This window comes from Tiliqua scincoides, chromosome 3, assembly GCF_035046505.1.
Source record: "Tiliqua scincoides isolate rTilSci1 chromosome 3, rTilSci1.hap2, whole genome shotgun sequence".
In the NCBI taxonomy this organism is placed as follows: domain Eukaryota; kingdom Metazoa; phylum Chordata; class Lepidosauria; order Squamata; family Scincidae; genus Tiliqua; species Tiliqua scincoides.
In genome coordinates, this window is record NC_089823.1 from 187,053,371 (window position 1) to 187,071,909 (window position 18,539).

The 18,539-nt window shown below is 39.4% G+C and overlaps 1 protein-coding gene across 3 annotated transcripts in view; it reads right to left on the bottom strand.

The window, feature by feature from the left end:
* Window positions 1-3,130: 3,130 nt before the first annotated feature.
* The window catches only part of SLK (STE20 like kinase), a 58,906-nt gene continuing 43,497 nt past the window's right edge, over window positions 3,131-18,539 (bottom strand). For all 3 annotated transcript variants that reach the window (XM_066619962.1, XM_066619959.1, XM_066619960.1), the window contains exons 14-19: window positions 11,950-12,079; window positions 10,537-10,661; window positions 9,893-10,081; window positions 8,357-8,482; window positions 6,362-6,475; window positions 3,131-5,081 (exon numbers count right to left, since the gene is read on the bottom strand). In XM_066619962.1, the coding sequence (XP_066476059.1) occupies window positions 4,935-5,081; window positions 6,362-6,475; window positions 8,357-8,482; window positions 9,893-10,081; window positions 10,537-10,661; window positions 11,950-12,079 (831 nt within the window). In that variant the 3' untranslated portion in view covers window positions 3,131-4,934. The remainder of the gene's footprint in view (window positions 5,082-6,361; window positions 6,476-8,356; window positions 8,483-9,892; window positions 10,082-10,536; window positions 10,662-11,949; window positions 12,080-18,539) is intronic.

The window sequence follows — 18,539 nt, forward strand, 5'->3', positions numbered from 1 at the left end:
AACAGGCCTTGCTAAGGGAGAATCAGCATGGCTTCTGTAAGGGTAAGTCTTGCCTCACGAACCTTATAGAATTCTTTGAAAAGGTCAACAGGCATGTGGATGCGGGAGAACCCGTGGACATTATATATCTGGACTTTCAGAAGGCGTTCGACACAGTCCCTCACCAAAGGCTACTAAATAAACTCCAGTCAGGGAATTAGAGGACAGGTCCTCTCGTGAATTGAGAACTGGTTGAAGACCAGGAAACAGAGAGTGGGTGTCAATGGGCAATTTTCACAACGGAGAGAAGTGAAAAGCAGTGTGCCCCAAGGATCTGTCCTGGAACTGTGCTTTTCAACCTCTTCATAAATGACTTGGAGACAGGGTTGAGCAGTGAGGTTGCAAAGTTTGCAGACGACACCAAACTTTTCCGAGTGGTGAAGACCAGAAGTGATTGTGAGGAGCTCCAGAAGGATCTCTCCAGACTAGCAGAATGGGCAGCAAAATGGCAGATGCGCTCCAGTGTCAGTAAGTGTAAAGTCATGCACATTGGGGCAAAAAATGAAAACTTCACATATAGGCTGATGGGTTCTGAGCTGTGATAGATCAGGAGAGAGATCTTGGGGTGGTGGTGGACAGGTCGATGAAAGTGCCGACCCAATGTGCGGCGGCAGTGAAGAAGGCCAATTCTATGCTTGGGATCATTAGGAAAGGTATTGAGAACAAAACGGCTAATATTATAATGCCGTTGTACAAATTGATGGTAAGGCCACACCTGGAGTATTGCATCCAGTTCTGGTCGCCACATCTCAAAAAAGACATAGTGGAAATGGAAAAGGTGCAAAAGAGGGCAACTAAGATGATTACTGGGCTGAGGCACCTTCCTTATGAGGAAAGGCTACGGCGTTTGGGCCTCTTCAGCCCAGAAAAGAGGTGCCTCAGGGGGGACATGATTGAGACATACAAAATTATGCAGGGGATGGACAGAGAGGATAGAGAGATGCTCTTTACACTCTCACATAACACCAGAACCAGGGGACATCCACTAAAATTGAGTGTTGGGAGAGTTAGAACAGACAATAGAAAATATTTCTTTACTCAGTGTTTGGCTGGTCTGTGGAACTCCTTGCCACAGGATGTGGTGATGGCGTCTGGCCTGGATGCCTTTAAAAGGGGATTGGACAAGTTTCTGGAGGAAAAATCCATTACGGGTTACATGCCATGATGTACAACCTCCTGATTTTAGAAATGGGCTATGTCAGAATGCCAGATGCAAGGGAGGGCACCAGGATGAGGTCTCTTGTTATCTGGTGTGCTCCCTGGAGCATTTGGTGGGCCGCTGTGAGATATAGGAAGCTGGACTAGATGGGCCTATGGCCTGAACCAGTGGGGCTATTCTTATGTTCCAAGAGACTGAGATCTTTCTAGCATCACAGTGAGAGGTTAACCCAGGTCAAAAGAGTAGGAATTACAGAATTACAATGTACAGCTAATCCTGCAGCAGTTTTCTTAACACTAAGTACTAATCGTAGATCTCTTGATGTCTAGAGCAGGAGGAGATACTGGCAGGTTTAATTATGCTTGAGAATTTCAAAAACAGGAGCAAGTTTTAATGAAAACTGACAGAGGAAAGGAGAACTGCATTTTCAGTATTTTTTTTTTCTTTTGTGCTGCTGAACTACTTTTAGCCCACTGCACAGGAACAGCTCTCACACAGTGCTGATAATTGCTTATTTTTTCATTTGCCAATAGCCAGAAGTACCTGTACAGTACTAGTTTGTGCCTGAAACATGCTTTTGTCTTAGTTTTGATACAGCATATGTGAGTGTGTTGTACAAGCTAGGTTAGCCATGTTCCAAGGTGTTGCAAATGGATCATTAAAGTGGGAGATGTTAAAATAATAATAGTCTAAAGGTGATACTGAGAAGCACTGACAAGCAGCACACTGTACTGCAACCTTTTGAATATCTATAATGTCTGAAAGGGAAGTCAAGCAGGTTTCATATGCAAACTGCACATTGCAACCCTATAAAGTTTTGCTGAAAAGTGTTGGCCTACCCCATTTAATGAAATAGAGGTAAGGTGCTAGTAGATCCCAGGGCTCCATTTACTGTATGCCTTTGGCATTAATTCTTAAGTATCTCAGTTTCCAGACATATACTTCCTTATGAGGAAACAATTTCAATTCAACAGTTTCATATCATGACAGGGGTACCCTATTAACACAATATAAGATTGAGGCCATAGACTAAATATGGAAAAATGGTAATCATGCAGCAGCAGACAACGGAGTTCCAAACCACACATTACTGTTTATGATTGAGGGTGCAAATCACATACTTCTTGCATCAAATGGCACTTGGGAGGGTTCAATAGCACTGTGTGATTTTCAGCAAGGGAACAGTACAGTGGTAAGGAGTTAAGTGCCCTCTACATCCAGACTGTGACACCAGGCCAGCGGATGCACAACCCTAACAAAGACCCTCACATGGGAAACTTATAGTTTCAGTCTGGGGTGAGGTGGAGTGGAGAAACTCAGGCAAGGAGGAGTGAGTTCAGGCATTCAGCCATCAAACAACTGCTGTTTTATTCTATTTTTGTGTGCCCTAATTCAGGTATCAAGACCAAACCTTTTGTGTCTCACATGTTCCACTTTCAGGTTTGCTATATCCATACTGCTTGCTATATCCATACTGCCATGATGAAGTGGGTGTCAGTTCAGAGGTCCAATCTGGATGTTATGGAAAACTATGGTCCCTAAAAACCAAGAAAGAATCTATGACAGGGCAGAAGGAAGAACACACAATTCTAATGGTCAAATGATTTGGCTATGAATTAAGACTGTGTGATACACTAGGATTATGTTGAGTTAAGCCAAGTCTGATCTAAGGTGTGAACCATGCCAAGAAGGGATTGCTCAATGCCCAGATAGAGTAACAATGACCCAGCAGATGACTACCAATGCAGAGAGAGACATAGAACAGAGTTATGGCCCTTATTTGTTGACTTTTTCGAAAGACATGGCACATATAGGTGTGGTGTAACTAATTACCATGAACCAACATCACAGGAAGTAAAACTCTTCACACTAGCAGTCTGAGAGAAGATAGCAAACAAGGAAAACCCAAACTAAATGAGTCAATGAACGAGATTTTTAAATAGATTATCTGTTGATTAGACAGATAACACAGTATTTAATGTTATAGTCCATACTACTTATTCTGGAAAGTAAAGCTTAAAAAAAGTAAAGGCCTTTGAATACTTTTTCACCCTAAGCAATTCAGAACAAACAAATTTAAGAACTTTGTATACATCAAAATGCCTCATTCTAATAACGTGTGGATTTACAACCTGGTACACAGTACATATTTATAAAATAAAATGCAAGGTATTAAGGCTAGCTATGAAATATTGGTTAAAATCAAGTTATGATTTAAGAACAAAATTTAACTGAAAACATGCATCTTCAAACTATACTTACTATACCATCACAATGAAACAATCTGATTAAACAAAGTCAAGCTCAATATCTGAACTCAGCAGCCCAAGTCTTGACCACACCTGATTAAAGTACAGTACTACATACATTTTATAATCAGATTCCTTCACATGCAGGAATGCTGTTGCCCCAATATAAAACTTATAAGAAAGCAATTGTTCTCTCATTTCAATGGAAAATAGCAAAATGTGAAAACTTACAGTTGATTATCCAACAGTATCTACTAAAAGATTAGGCTGCAAAGGACAGGAAAGCAACCAACATTTATATTACAAATGTAACTTTGGCATACCAAAAGGACAGTTCACAATACTGTTTTTGATATGAGTTGCGTCCGAGGCCTCAAGAGACCACAAAGTGTTGTGTGTGTGTGTTTTTCGCTTTTACTGAATGCAGGCATACGTCCTGCCTATAAAAATGATAAATATTTCCATCCCACCCCCACAGCAAATAAGTTATAGTATAACTATGCATTATAGAAATAAAACAATTTCATTTTAGTCACTTTCTGGCAAAACAATGAAGCAATTAAGCCATCTGTCTATGTATTTAACTTAAATCTTCAATAAAGCCAATGAACGTTCTGGGGAAAAAAGCCATCTCTTGCACATGGAGTCATCAGCATGTATTTGTTTAAGAGCAGGGATAACCATGGCCATCACCTACTCTGGAGTTTCAGACTGTGACTTTTATAAGAAGAGAATGTACCAGCTATTCATATCTTTGTCACATTTGGGCGGGGGGGGGGGGAGTGAAGGCGCTCATTTGCACACTGTTTCGTTTTGGTTTGTAGGAACTGGTATACAGAAATGGGGGGTGAAAATAAGTTATACATTTTAAAGTTGACAGGGCTTTTGTTTCTCACTTCTGAACTCTTTTGTGCAAGGATCTGACAAAAGTTGCAGCAGCATAGCAAGCATTTGTGAGTTACAGTAATGAACACAAACAAGGGTTTCTTTAGCAATTAAGAAATATGTTCCTCTTATAAAAAACACAGTCTGTTTAAGTGTTCCAGGCACTGAATAAATGAGGCTAACAACCCATTTCCTCAAAAAGAAATTGGGATAACAAAGATTTGGTTAAATTAGTAGTAACATATTTGTCTAAAACTGTGGGGGCATTAAAGATGATTACTTACTGTTTAGGCTTGCTTTCCAATGCCAACATAGTTGGATACTACATTTTTGAGATCAGTTTTCAAAAGGTGATCTATTCTTGAAATTCATCAAACATATTGTATCATATTTCAAGACTAACATCTGTGCTTCTATTTTAAATCGTTTCCCAGCATGAACACAAAAAGGAAAAATTCTGACATTGTTGATTGTATCCACCAGAAGTAGATGATGTTCCATTAAAGTTCACAGGCAGAAGGTGTAGATTTTATCATGGCAGAAGCATAAGACAGGATACCAAAACTGCCACACAGCCCCAAGCCATGCAGAGGTTCTCAGACTTATGATCCAGTGGAGTGCATGCTGGGGATTGGGTAGAATTTAGAAATCCGGCTTTGTGTTGATGGATTAAGGCATTCAGATTCTCCAGTCATTTTAAAGAAAACCTCCTGTTCTTGAAGCTTACGGGCAAATTCCTCTTCTAAGGTCTGATAGAAAAACAAAATTAAACAAAATAATGACCGTCACTTGTTCTAATTCTAATTACTTAAGAGGCAAGTTACAATATCCTCCCTATAGTAAATTCACAGCTAAAGGGATGATAAATCGAGTATGGAAACAGTTTCTGATTACTTCAAAGGAGTCATATTCACCATGAATACAGTTTTGAAGCATCGGAAAACCCATGGGAAAGTTTGTGATAGAAAAACAAAGTAGACATTTAATAATCAGAATTTCTGTCAATAACCAATTGAAAATAGATCAAACCAGCAACCGAACTAGATCAAATGGGTACAAATGAGACAAAATGGGTACAAACTGCAAGAGAGGAGATTCTGGTTGGGTATCAGCAAAAAATTCTTGATGGTAAGGGCAGTTGGACAGTGGAACAGATTGCCAAGGGTGGCGGTGGATACTCTCTCACTGAAGATCTTCAAGCAGAGGCTTGTATGATTGCCATGTATGATTGCCATGTATGATTGGCTTGTATGATTGCCATGGTGGATAGTGTAATAGGGAGGAATAGATGAAGATGACCAGAGGTTTTGCGACAACCAACGCAGTTTCATGTAACAAATGCATAGGCTTTTGAACATTTACTTCAATGTTCCTCAACCTGTGGTATGCGTACCACCAAAAGTACTTGAGGTGGTGGCTAGTGGTACTTGTGGGACTCCTGGACATCTGCTGCCCAGCAGCGAGAGCAGCAGGAGGAGGCTTGGCAGATAGAGCTCCAAAGCATGTTTCTCTACACTTGAAAAAAAGCTCTCTCATTCACACTGAGCTTCTTACTGGTGTTTGTCACGTCACATCTGCCCTCCATGTCATTGCCAGATATTTCCGGCGGTACTCTGAACAGGTGGACCATGACAAGAGGTACAGCGGAGGACAAACATTGAGAAACACTGTTTTACTTGAATCCACAAAAACATCCTACATTGGGCATGCTTAGTAACATTGTATTTGCGATGGACCAGTGCTTTACACTGCTACAGCAGCAACTGGAATCCTGCTCTTCCGAGTGTTCAGCAGACATCTTTCCCATCATCAATCTGATCCTCCAACTGGAGATGCCAGAGAATAAACCTAGAGGCTCCAAACATGTTCCATGGCCCCTTTGTAACTGTAATTAGAACTGTAACTGTAATTAGAAGGTGGAAATGTGATGGCCCTTTCCATGGCAGTTTGGGGGATGGACCATTCTGTTGATGCTTCTATTTGCCCTCCTTAGTAACTACCTACTTTCCAACACTATTACAGATGTTACCTTTTTCCTTGGTCTCAGTTTCTCTCTCCATTCTTTTAGTTCTTGGCTGTGCTCCTCATCCAGCTCTTTTAATTTCTGAGTTTCGTGTTCAACTAGTAGATGACATTTCTCATTCTGAAAAAGGGATACAGATAATCCCTTAGCAAAACTAAATCAGATTAGACAATTAACCGCTTGTATAGGAACATATGCTGACCTAATTCTTTAATTAGCTTAGTCTGTATAGTCGAAAAAGAATTCTTGCATACTAATGTTCTCTCTCAAGAGTTTAGGTTTTCAGAAGAAACTATGGTTTGAATTCCTTGAATACAGAACTGAGATACACACAAACAAGATATGTTGCACTTTTTACAAAGATGATGAGGAAACTATTAGTGCCTCTGAGCAAATCAGCATATTTACAATACATTCAGACTCAGTGTTTGCATGATCTGCTTCATGAGGAGTAGCACAGTTAACACAAAATCCAGTATCTGTCACTGCTGGAGCTCCACTTTTTTCTTTTATCACATACAATTCCACACAGCATTTAAGAGCTATAAGCTTGTATGCAATCAGCTTGGCCAGAAGTTTTCTGCCAACTTCTTAGACACTGACCATTAAAGTAGTATTTTTAAAACTCTTCTTTAAAAAGCAATTTATTATTATTGCTTTTGTCCTGTTGTTTCAATTTGCCTTCAAACTCTACTAATTTTTTTTTTTCCAGAGAAGCTAAGCCTTACCACTTCACAATTCTATACTGAAATGGGCAACCCAGTCTTTTTCCTGAAAACTGCATCAGAGGTATAGATGCAATTCCACTGGCACATTCAGGCTCTCAAACCATTTAAAGCAGCAGTTTTGTTACCAGGTTGAAAATAGGAAGCTATAATGATTGAGAACTTACTGAAGCTGATAGGGTCAAATTGCTTAGGTTGGACAGTATAAATGGTACACTTGATTTCAGAAGAACCCTTCATAGAACAGGACTTTTGTTTGTTGCTGCAGGAATTAATAGGAAGAACTAATAGGAATCAACTAATAGGAAGAACTAATAGGAAGGAACTAATAACCAAAAGACTGTCAATAACCCTACCTTACAAAAACACTAGTACATGCCTGCTTGTAGCAACTGATTGAAACAATAGGTTTTTATAAACTTTGTAAAAGCTATTCTTAGTTTGAAATGAATGCTGAAAAGGACTGGATGATCACCACTGATCTGATACCCCAGAGGAGGCAAGAAAAAAAACCATGCAACAAAACAGCATTAGCTCCAAGTTATAAAATACTCCAATCAGTTGTTCCCCCTTTAAGCTATTTAGTCAGGCCAGGCTATTGCAGTACCACACTGGTCAATCTCTCACCAACATAAGGCCATTAGAAATGATCTGGAACTGGCATTAACTGCTCTGTGACACTGGGAAATTGTTACTTGTCCACTTGTCACATCACCACGCATCTGCCCTTCTCCTTCAATAATACAAGCATAGTCTGAATCAACAGGGACAAACTTCTGACCTTTGGGTGGAACATCTTTTCCAAGACTGTTGCCATTAGGAACATAAATGAGGGTCATACTGTTGAAAATCTAGCTCCTTTCAGTTGCCATCCACAGCCTGCTTCAGACAAAGAGCAGTCCATATTACATGCAATCCTGTAAGAACTAGTTACCAATGCCTAGATTTAACACAAAGGTTATCTGAGATATAGCTACTATGCCCAAGCTTTGCTAAGAACAATCTGAAGCTTCCTCAATACTCCAGGATGAGAGCAGAAGTGCAACTGTTTTCCATGACACTGTGCCCAGTACCACAGCTGTGACATAAACCACATAATTGATTTCACGCAAGGCAGTTCCATGTAAATGAGGCACACAAATGAAAAATAACTATACATAAGGTTGTACATTGATACGTATATCAACTGTACATTGATATGTATATCAATTCCATTGAAGAAAACTGAGATTCAACATTTTTCCACTCAGAGACATTATATTTGAGGTGTTTTAACCTGCAGCTGGTGTAGTTCTCTAATGTTGGCTTCACACTGCAATTGAAGGTCTCGCATCTGATTTTCATGTTTCTGATGCTGAGCCAGTCTCTCATTTTTCTGCCTCTTTTCTTCCTGAATAGCAAACTTGAAGAAAAATAAAAAGGAAAGAGGACTTTAATTAAAGCTATTTGATGTTTATCGATTTGAGCATGAAATTAAGCAGGGTAATGGCGGGAACACAGCTCAATGCTGAAATTACTAATGTTAGATAAATTAGGATACGCTGCAACTCGCATGCTACCAATGGAAGCCAGTTCAGTTCCTTCCTGATACAAACAGCATTAACCAAACAGCATACAAACAGCATTAACCAAACAATTTGATCCACAAATCATATAAGCCACATCATTTGGCTCTAAGCAAATTCAAAGTGAAAATTAGATTGAGAAGAGGGCAACATCAAGCATAACACAACATATAGCTGAAGACACCACTCAAAGCAAGTCACTGAAAATGGTGCCTTCAGCAATATGAAATTGACTTAGCAGAATTCGCAAATTTCACATAACTGTCTGATGTATGCACACAAATTCCCAGTAATCCATACAGGTTGGAAGCAATATTATAGGAAAACTGAACCCTGCCTAATACTGTCATGCCATTGGTACATCTAACTCAATACTGTCTACACCAGCAGGCAAGCAGCTTTCCAAGATTTCAAACAGGGACTTTTCCCAGCCCTATCTGGAGATGCCAGGGGTTAAAACTGGCATCTTCAGCATGCAAAGTACATTTTCTACCAATAAGCTAAAATCGCTCCATCAGAATTATACAAGCATGGAAATGCTCATATTACTAAGGCGAGGAAGAAAGTAACAGCAATCCTACACACATGCACCTGGAAGCAAGTCCTATTATGCTCAATGGGGTTTAACTTCTGAGCAGGTATATCTAGGATTGCGCTGTCAAAGATCCTATGATACAATCTTTGTCCTCAGCAAAAACTGCCTGCGGAGTGGAATGCAGCCTTAAGCTGATAGTTCTTTTGGTCAAGTGGTTTCAAATGTTATGACCAATCCGTCCAGAAGTTGGCACAGAGGAACTAAACTGAGGGGGAAATGGGATGCATGATACAGGATGCTTGAAGAGTAAGCAAAGGAGTGAGCAAGGATGCTTGAAGACTAAGCAATGAACCTATCTGTTCTTTGCTTTTCATCAGTTAAGTTGTGGCTTTGGAGTAAACCGTTTTGCTTTGTTGAGATCAGACAGATATTCATACATCAGACATATATTCATACATCAGACAGATATTCATCAGGTGCATCTCCAGTAAGTGACTGGAAAAGCTTTAACTGTTGATTCTGGTTCTTAAAATATTCCCAGTGTCAAGATGAAAGGTGAAGGCAAAGCATGGGTGTGTGGAATTCAAAGCTAGCCGTACTTACACTAAGACTGTATTTACACTGTGGGTTGTTTATGTCAAAAAAGGTGCCTATGTCAAAAATCAAATTAAAAATTAAAAAAACAAACACCCGAACTATCGCTTGTTTGCACCTGCTTAATCTTTTCACGATCCTGTTCTGGAGTGCTTGATGAATTAATTCTTAGACTTTTTTTGAACATTGCCATTCTAGTTTTCGCTTCACTGCGTTGTATTTTGGGTAACCTGGCTCGTTCCTGAGTGTGCTTGTTTTTCAATTCCTCAATCAGCCGTTGGTTGTATCTCTGCATCTGTTCAGTTTCCTAAAAATAAGCAGGTGGTTGTTTTTTTTACATTGATTCAACATTTAGATGACACATTTTTACTATAAAGCACTTTATAGTTAAGTTTTGTGGAAGTAGAAAATTAACGCAAGTCTTAGCTGTTCTGTCAACCACTAGTGACAATAAAACACAGATTAACATACTTATTAGAATACTAACCAAAATTCTGCTCAGTAGTTATTCTGAAATGCTTATAACTATTAATAACGAAGCTAGAAAAGCAGGTTCAACTTTAGATTGCTTCCAAGTCTTTTCCACCTAAGAAAAATTATTATGTTCTCTTGGCCCTTTAAGCATTATGTACAACAGGAGTACTAAATTTAACACATTTCCAAGTTTTTGGATTACAAAAAGGAGGGTGCAAGAAGCCAGTTGCATATCGGAACCAGAATTTACATAAGTCAAAGAACAGTAAATGCTGGTTTTGCACTAACTTTTTCATGCCGTTTAAGCAGTTGATGTCTCTGCATGAAGTACTGATCTTTCAGTTGCTGTTTCAGCAGTTGGTGTTTTTCCTGCAAGTGACGCTCTTCTAGTTCCCATATTGCAGCTTCACGGGCTAGGGGACAAGAAAGCTTTTTTCAAGACCATTGAACCAAATGATACACATCACACATTTGTAAGTTAGTAGTTTCAACTGCGAGAGTCTAAGCAAAGTTACTCCAAAACATCCATGTAAAATGTATTCATAAAAAGGTAATTTAAAATTAGATAATAGCCTAAGTGAAATATTAAATAGAGAAAATGCCTTAAGCAAAATATAACCAGTAAAATTAATGTAATGTTCTAACCAAAGCCAGACACAAGAGGTTTGGCAGCATCAGCAACAAAGGGCACATTTTAAAATGCAATTTTGTATACTATCTTCCTGATTAAGAACATAAGAAGAGCCCTGCGGGCTCAGGGCAAGAACCCATCTAGTCTGGCTTCCTGTATCTCTCACAGTAGCCCAACCAGATTCCTCAGCGAACACTTAAGGCAACGAAACCCAGAGGTTTGCATATAGTTATCATGACTTGTAACCTGTGACGGACTTTTCTGCATTAAGCTATCCAATCCTCTTTTATAAACATCTAGGCCAGGTACCATCACAACATCCTGTGGCAAGGGATTCCACAGATTAATTACTTGCTGGGTAAAGAAATAATTTCTTTTGTCTGTTCTAACTCTCCTGCCACTCAATTTTAACGGATGTCCCTTGGTTCTAGTTTTGTGCAAGAGGGAAAAGAACATCCCTCTATCCACTCTATTGATCCTACAATCCCATGCATAATTTTATACATCTTAGGGCCCAAATTCTGTGGAGTTGTAAACATGCCATAAAGCACAATTACGACACCAACAGTTAGGACTGGGCTGCCCATCATGTTCCTCCACAGACATCTTCTCTCCAGATTGAAGATCCACAAACATTGTAGCTTTCCCTTGTAAGGGAGGTGCCTTAGCCCACTAATTATTTTGGTCACTCTCTTCTGCACCTTTTCCAGTTCCACTACACCCTTTTTGAGATGTGGCGACCAGAACTGGACACAGTACTCCAGATATGGCCTTACCATTGATTGGAACAATGGCATAATATTGACTGTTTTATTCTCAATCCCTTTTAAAATTATCCCAAACATGGGATTGGCTTTCTTCATCACCACTGCACACTGAGCAGACACTTGCATAATAAAAGACCCGTAAGTACATTTATAGTCTCAATAAAATTTTCCTGCAGCATTCAATGAACAAGCAAATGTAGGATATGGAGCCTGTTTGTGACCACACTAGGTGGTCAGAGTCCTTAACACTCTTTTAACCATGTTTATAAAGGTTTGATATGACAGCAATAGGGGGAAAAATACCTCTCATGAGCTGCTGCTTGTTATTTAGACAATCCCTTTCAATAGTGGCTAGCTCTGTCTTTTGCTGCTGGATTATTTTCTTTAGCGAGGCATCCAATTCTTGCTGTTGCTTCTGTACAAATTGTTGTTCCTATCAGAAATCAATCAAAACCGAGTCAATTACACAATGCTATTTTAGTTTGTATCCCACCCTTCTTCCAATGAGCTCTGGGGGTTATGCTGAGAAAGATACACTGATACTTTCCCCACAAGACTACCTAGAGAACCACACCTGAGCTGGGATCTGAATCTGGATTTTCCAGATTCAAGTCCAAGACTGTATCCAACAGTCAAGCAAAACTTTACACAGCAAGTGGACTTGAGGAACATACACCAGCATTTGCTGCACTCAGCATCATAAAGTGTGAAGGGGAAACATGCATTTCTACACAGTCTTGAGCACATGGCAGGCGCACACTGGGGATCTGCACATTTGTCCCATCAATTATATTTTGCTTTTGCTCTTCCAAGTATCCCTTCCTCAAAACCTGGCATGTACTTGGTTTATATGAAAGCTTTGTAGGCCGCCATTTGCCTGACAAAGTAATAATTTCTCTGTAGCTCTTGCCATACTCAGTGCTCCATCTTTCCTGCTATGTATCTGTAAAGTCAGACTGCTTTATAACAAAACTGCATAGAAAACAAAGCAATGAACCCATCAACGTCTTCAAATCTATCTAAGAACATAAAGATAAAAAACCGAATTTTGAAAAATTAAGCCTAACTTTCTTATTAGCTGAGAAGAAAGTAAACAATGATAGGCAGCAAGGACTAAGCTGAGAAGGGGGAACAATTTCATATAGTCTTTATATGAATAAAAAGAGGTCCCACTTTTTGGAGAATTTTTACTACAGATCAACTGAAAATGTGTTCACTTTGTGAACCCTGATAGATAAGATATGCTTATGTGACTTGTAGCAACATCTTCACTCGAAAGCAGGACCGCTCGAACCCTAGCCTGGGAGCTGGATCCGGCATTCAAGTGGATCCATCTACCAGGTGAGCAGCCTTGTTTATTCCACCTGAACGCTGCACAATGTCCTCCATGATTGGGGGACAGGGACAATCTGGGTAGTTGCATCTGCCCTGACATTCTCTTGCGTGGCCTTCTAGGATGCTGGGCAGCTGACGTGGCTGCCCAGAGCATCCCTGTTCCCCAATCATGGAGGACATCGCACAGTGCCCAGGTGTAATAGAAAGCAGTGGTCCGAATGGGTACCGCTTTTCCATTGCTCAGTGGCTGTGACTTTGGGTGCTGCTGCTTTAAAGCTATAAACCTACACACACTTTCCTGAAAGTAGACCCACTGGATTCAATGGGACTTACTTCTGAACAGACATGCATAGGATTATGCTGTAAAATAGCTTTCATTTCCCCTTAGTCAAATTAACAAATTCAACTGGACATGTAGAGTTGTGACAAAATGTTTAGTATGCAATTTCTGAATGGCTGGGATCACTTAAGAAAATAAAAAAGTGACCAAAGCACAGCAATGTGTTTGCAGAGAACCTTGAAAAAGGGTTTATAGTATTTCTGGAAGAAACATTCTCTTCCCAAGCCAATAATTTCAAGTAAAAAGCCAAACCTGGAGAACCATCTAGCTGTACAAAACATAGTCATGGTTTCCCTGATGCTCAATGTTGCCAGGAATACGCGAAATATACGAATCCATATCCTGATTGTCAGTGCCAATTGTTCATACAAGTAGCCTCACATATAATAGAAAGTATCATCTTGCTATCTGCTAACAATGAAGAGCTTAGGCCAGAATCTCAGATTACTTTTATAGCCTTTGAATTTGAATCCTTTGAGTCACACCTGTATACAAAGGTGTTGGAAAAAGTTAGGTTGAGTGTACATATCTTTTACAGAGAAGGTGCAGTCAAGAGTGCTTTATCTTCTCCAAGATAACTGTATCTACTACATTTCCAACACGATGTTTTCAGAACCAGGAACAGATGTGGCTCGATAATTTAAAAGCAATTTGTGTGAAGTGACACAGAGATGTAGAATTTAAAAAGAAAAGAAAATTGATTCAAATATAAGCAAGACTCTTTAAACCTCGTTTCTTAGAAAGGCCAAGCCTGGAACCAGCAACATGGGGTGCCTAGACCAAAAAAACTGATTCAAACATGTTAAAACCAATTTACCCCAGCAATTCCCGAAGTCCAGAGTTTACAAGCTAAGCCCTTTAAAATAAAAGCATGTTTTGCAGTGTCATTTTGAACATGACATACTAGAAATGGGTATGCAAATTATTTGGCTCTGCTGCTCCTACTGCATAATAGGGGGCTTTTATGTGTTTCATCTCATGAACACACACTGGAAAGCAAGGGTTAATCACAGTTCCAGATGCAGTTTTTCTACTGTGAACATGTGATGCTGAAAACACATAATGTGTAGCCACTTCAAATTACAGAGTAAAAGTGGGTACAGATTAAATGCTTACCATTTTACCCATCCTGTGACTCTTGAAAACAGGGATTCTTAACCATGGGTATCCATACCCCTTGCGGGCATAAGAATCAAATGATGGGGGTATGGGACTCTATCTCTAAACAATTTTTAAAAATTGTTAACTATCACCATTATCAATATGAATTGAGATGTTCTGTTCCTAGTTATCCACAGCTAAAGTACAACCATGCTACTGACATATTTTGAAGTCATACTGGTACCTAATAGGACTAGTGAGGATGATTTTGACAGTTTGCCAAAGGGGGTACGGGGAACTACAGGGCAATCTGCATATTGGGGGTCTGCAATCGTAAAAAGGTGAAGAACCCCTGCTTTAGGAGACACTTTGCATTTTAAGGGCTGCTAAAATCACAATTTTTATATGCATATAAATAAAAACACAATTTGCCAAGAAGGATTTTGCATGAAATAGAATATAAGCCCTTCATATTGATGCATGCCCATTTTGCCCTACTTTGGGTGAGCCACACCTGAGACTGTGATAACAAAAGTCCACTCACAGTATATCAACAGAAATGAACTGCAAGTTGATGTTAACTCAGTTGTTAACTAATGTGAACTGCACAGAAATCATCCACTGAAACAGTAACAGTTTTCTTATTTGTCACTATCAGGCAAAGTCTATGCGGGTAAATTACCAAATGAGAGATTATTATTATTATTATTATTATTATTATTATTATTATTATTATTATTATTATTATTATTATTATTAACAGTATTTATATACCGCTTTTCAACAAAAGTTCACAAAGCGGTTTACAGAGAAAAATCAAATAACTAATGGCTCCCTGTCCCAATAGGGCTCACAATCTAAAAAGATGCAAAAGAACACCAGCAGGTAGCCACTAGAAAAGACACTGCTGGGGTGAGGAGGGCCAGTTACTCTTCCCCTGCTAAAAAAAGAGGAGCACCCACTTGAAAAAGTGCCTCTTACTCAGTTAGCAGAGGTTATGTTGATAACTTCAATCTATTGTTCCTACTTATGCCTCCAAATTCAATCCAAAGCACCATACATGAAGAACTGTACACTCAGCAGGATGCTCACCTCTTCCCTTGACATCAGCCTGTCTGTGCTATGTGGCAAGCTACTTTTTAAAACTAACCTGGATCAAGGGGGCAGGCAAAGAGGAGAAGCCACCCACTCGCTAAGTGCATATAAGAGATTCATTAGAACACTGTCAATGTGGATTTTGTACATAAAACACTGCCAAGGATCCAAAACATAAGACCACATCATCCCATTTACTCTTCAGTTTTACAAAAGGTTTCATCCAATATTATAACTAGAGGAGTTTGAAAATGGTGCTATTTTACTCAGAAGTAAGTTCACTGAGTTCAGTAAGGCTTAGGATGTAATCCTACTTTATTTGCTGGAAACACCTCTAATTATAATCCATAAATATTCAAAACATCTCTGAGACGGTTAGGTGGGCCAAAAAAATTATGAGTGGTCCAGGACAGATATTGCAAGTGTAATGCGATGTTTCAGAGATGCTTCATTGATGTTTAGGAGACTGAGAACATGTTGCAGGTTCATGGGTTTCCTCCCACTCATGAAAAATCCCCTCAAATTAGCATAAAATATGATGCAACATAAATCTCCATTGGCACTATGTTTGTCTTTAATTCACAATAGCAAATCAACTTCTCACCCTGATTTGAGCTGGTGAAACAATTACAATTGAAGTGGACCATGGAAGAAAGTAATCTATGCAAGCAAGAAAGTACAGGGATCCAAGAGCCTCCTGTACTCCTAACCAAACTCTTAATTATGGCTAGATGACCATTAGCATTATGTTTACACACAGTCAATAAGAAATGTACATCTTCTTTAATATTTGCACATTTACAAATATTTGCACATAACCTATGGAATTTGTAGTGGAGGGCATGATCCAACCAAAGTAAATTGAAGACTTATTGAGTGAATTATCTCCCAGAGAAGAAATAAGTGGGACTCACTGGGTTCAAATAGAACTTGCTCCGAGTTATTAGATGTTCAGGAGCACAATAGTGAAATGTGCTGGAAGCTTTATAATCAATACTGATTTATACAAATGTTAGCTTCATCACACGAATATAAATTTAATCGGAAGAAATTCATTTTGACTATACTTATAAAGCAAAAAAGAAAAATCTAATTCAGTGATGCCACAAAATACATACAACCAATTTCGAGTTACTTACAAGTTTTGGTGACTTTAGTCAACTAGAAGCTTGTTAGGATTGCCAGATACTAATACAATAATAATGGTACTACCAAAACTCCAGTGAAAGGAGGCTGAACAAGCAAAAACTTCAAAAGACTTTGTGTGTGCGGCTTAATTGACTTGCTACGGTGAAACTGAAATTATAAACGCCTCTCTAAGCCACAGTTCTGTCAGTCTAACAAGTGGGATTCTGTTTTAAAATGATGATGATGATGGATAGAATAGAGTTGTTTCTTCAGTTTGGAGTGTTAGAGCAGAACATATATGGATATTCAACATAAATAGAAAAGGATTACCATAACCTATTCTGTAGAAAAGACTAAAGAATGTCAACAAAACTAATGTTTTTTTGATGAAGTAATTACTTGCCTTAAAATGCAAATCTGCAAAGCTGATAGGGGGATTAGATGCCCTACTTTGAAAAACACCATTTCAACAATCATGTAATTGACGGCCAATGTCAATACAAAAAGCAAAATGTCAATGAACAAGATTCTGTGCTACCTCTTAAAACACCAACTATTTTTATGGAATGGACGGGGGCAGGAAGAGAAAATACAAAAATGGGGAAAATGCGGGCCTTGAAAATGCCTGCTACTGTGTTTCCCCAAAAATAAGACCTAGTTGTGATCAGGGGAGGGGAGGGGAGGGACGGAAGGGGTCTTTGGGCGGGGGGGGCAGGTGGACAATGTGACCAGGAACGCTGCACTCCCGTGCGCCACCTAGAAAGTGCCTGCTGTGCTGCCTTGGGCAGAGGATGCTGAGGAGGAGCTGAGGTGGGAAGCAGCAAGCGAGGAACCCTGCCTACCCGCCTCTGAGGCTCTCTACACGTTCCAGGGAGTAAGTGCCATTAACTATAAAGGGACTGACTTCTGAGTAGATAGGCAGGCAGGCAGGCATCCTCCTGGGTGCTGAGGGGATATTTTTGCACGGTATATTTTTGTACATGAATGACTGTGGATTGTTGTACATTAAAAAAATAAGATCTACCCTGAAAATAAGACCTAGAGTGTTTTTTTTTTGAGCGAAAAAAATAAGACAGTGTCTTATTTTTGGGGAAACACGGTACTTCTCAAGGCAGAGAAGCAAAAGATCACAAAGGTGTGTCCATTGTCTCAGGAATCAGAACTTAGGAGGGCTGCCTCCTATAAGGTGGAGAAGGGAAAACCTACTGTCAGGTGATATCAGGAAGCACTCTGCAAAATGGCCAAGCTTCACAGCACACAGAAAGCAAAAACACAGCATCCAGTTTCTCACATGTGCTGAAAATCAACAAGTCAAGTTTGTCTAATTTGTCCATCACAACCAGTTTGTGCATATGAATAAAAGATTAATTTTAAAGTTAAGATCACTCAGCACATATGTATGAAAGAACAGATGGGGAAAAGGTAACACTACAGAAGAAATATTGATTTTTTGTTGTGTTGGACTTACATCCTGCATTACTGCATTGAAGAGGGTACATGAGGACAACTGAAAAGACTGAATCATAACCTGAGCAACGCCCTGTGGAGCAGAATACAATGCACTTCCCAGGTCAGAACGTAAGCACAAACCACACATTCAAATAATGAATACCAGCAACGTGACTATAGGAGTTATTGCATGAGTGACTCCCAGCTACTTCCCAAAAGTCATGCACAGTAGAAAATATCCTTGGACTGAATTACCTCTGTGTTTAGCAATGCAAGATCTGACCCATTTTTATGCCTACATTAATGTTCAAGGAGTAGGGCGAGGGAAGCAGAGTGACAGGTATTCATGCAGTCACCGCAAAAGCAAAACAAAATGTGAATGTCAAACTTCCTTGAAAATTTACCCATTTTACTACTGATCAACAAGCTACTCCACACTGTGACT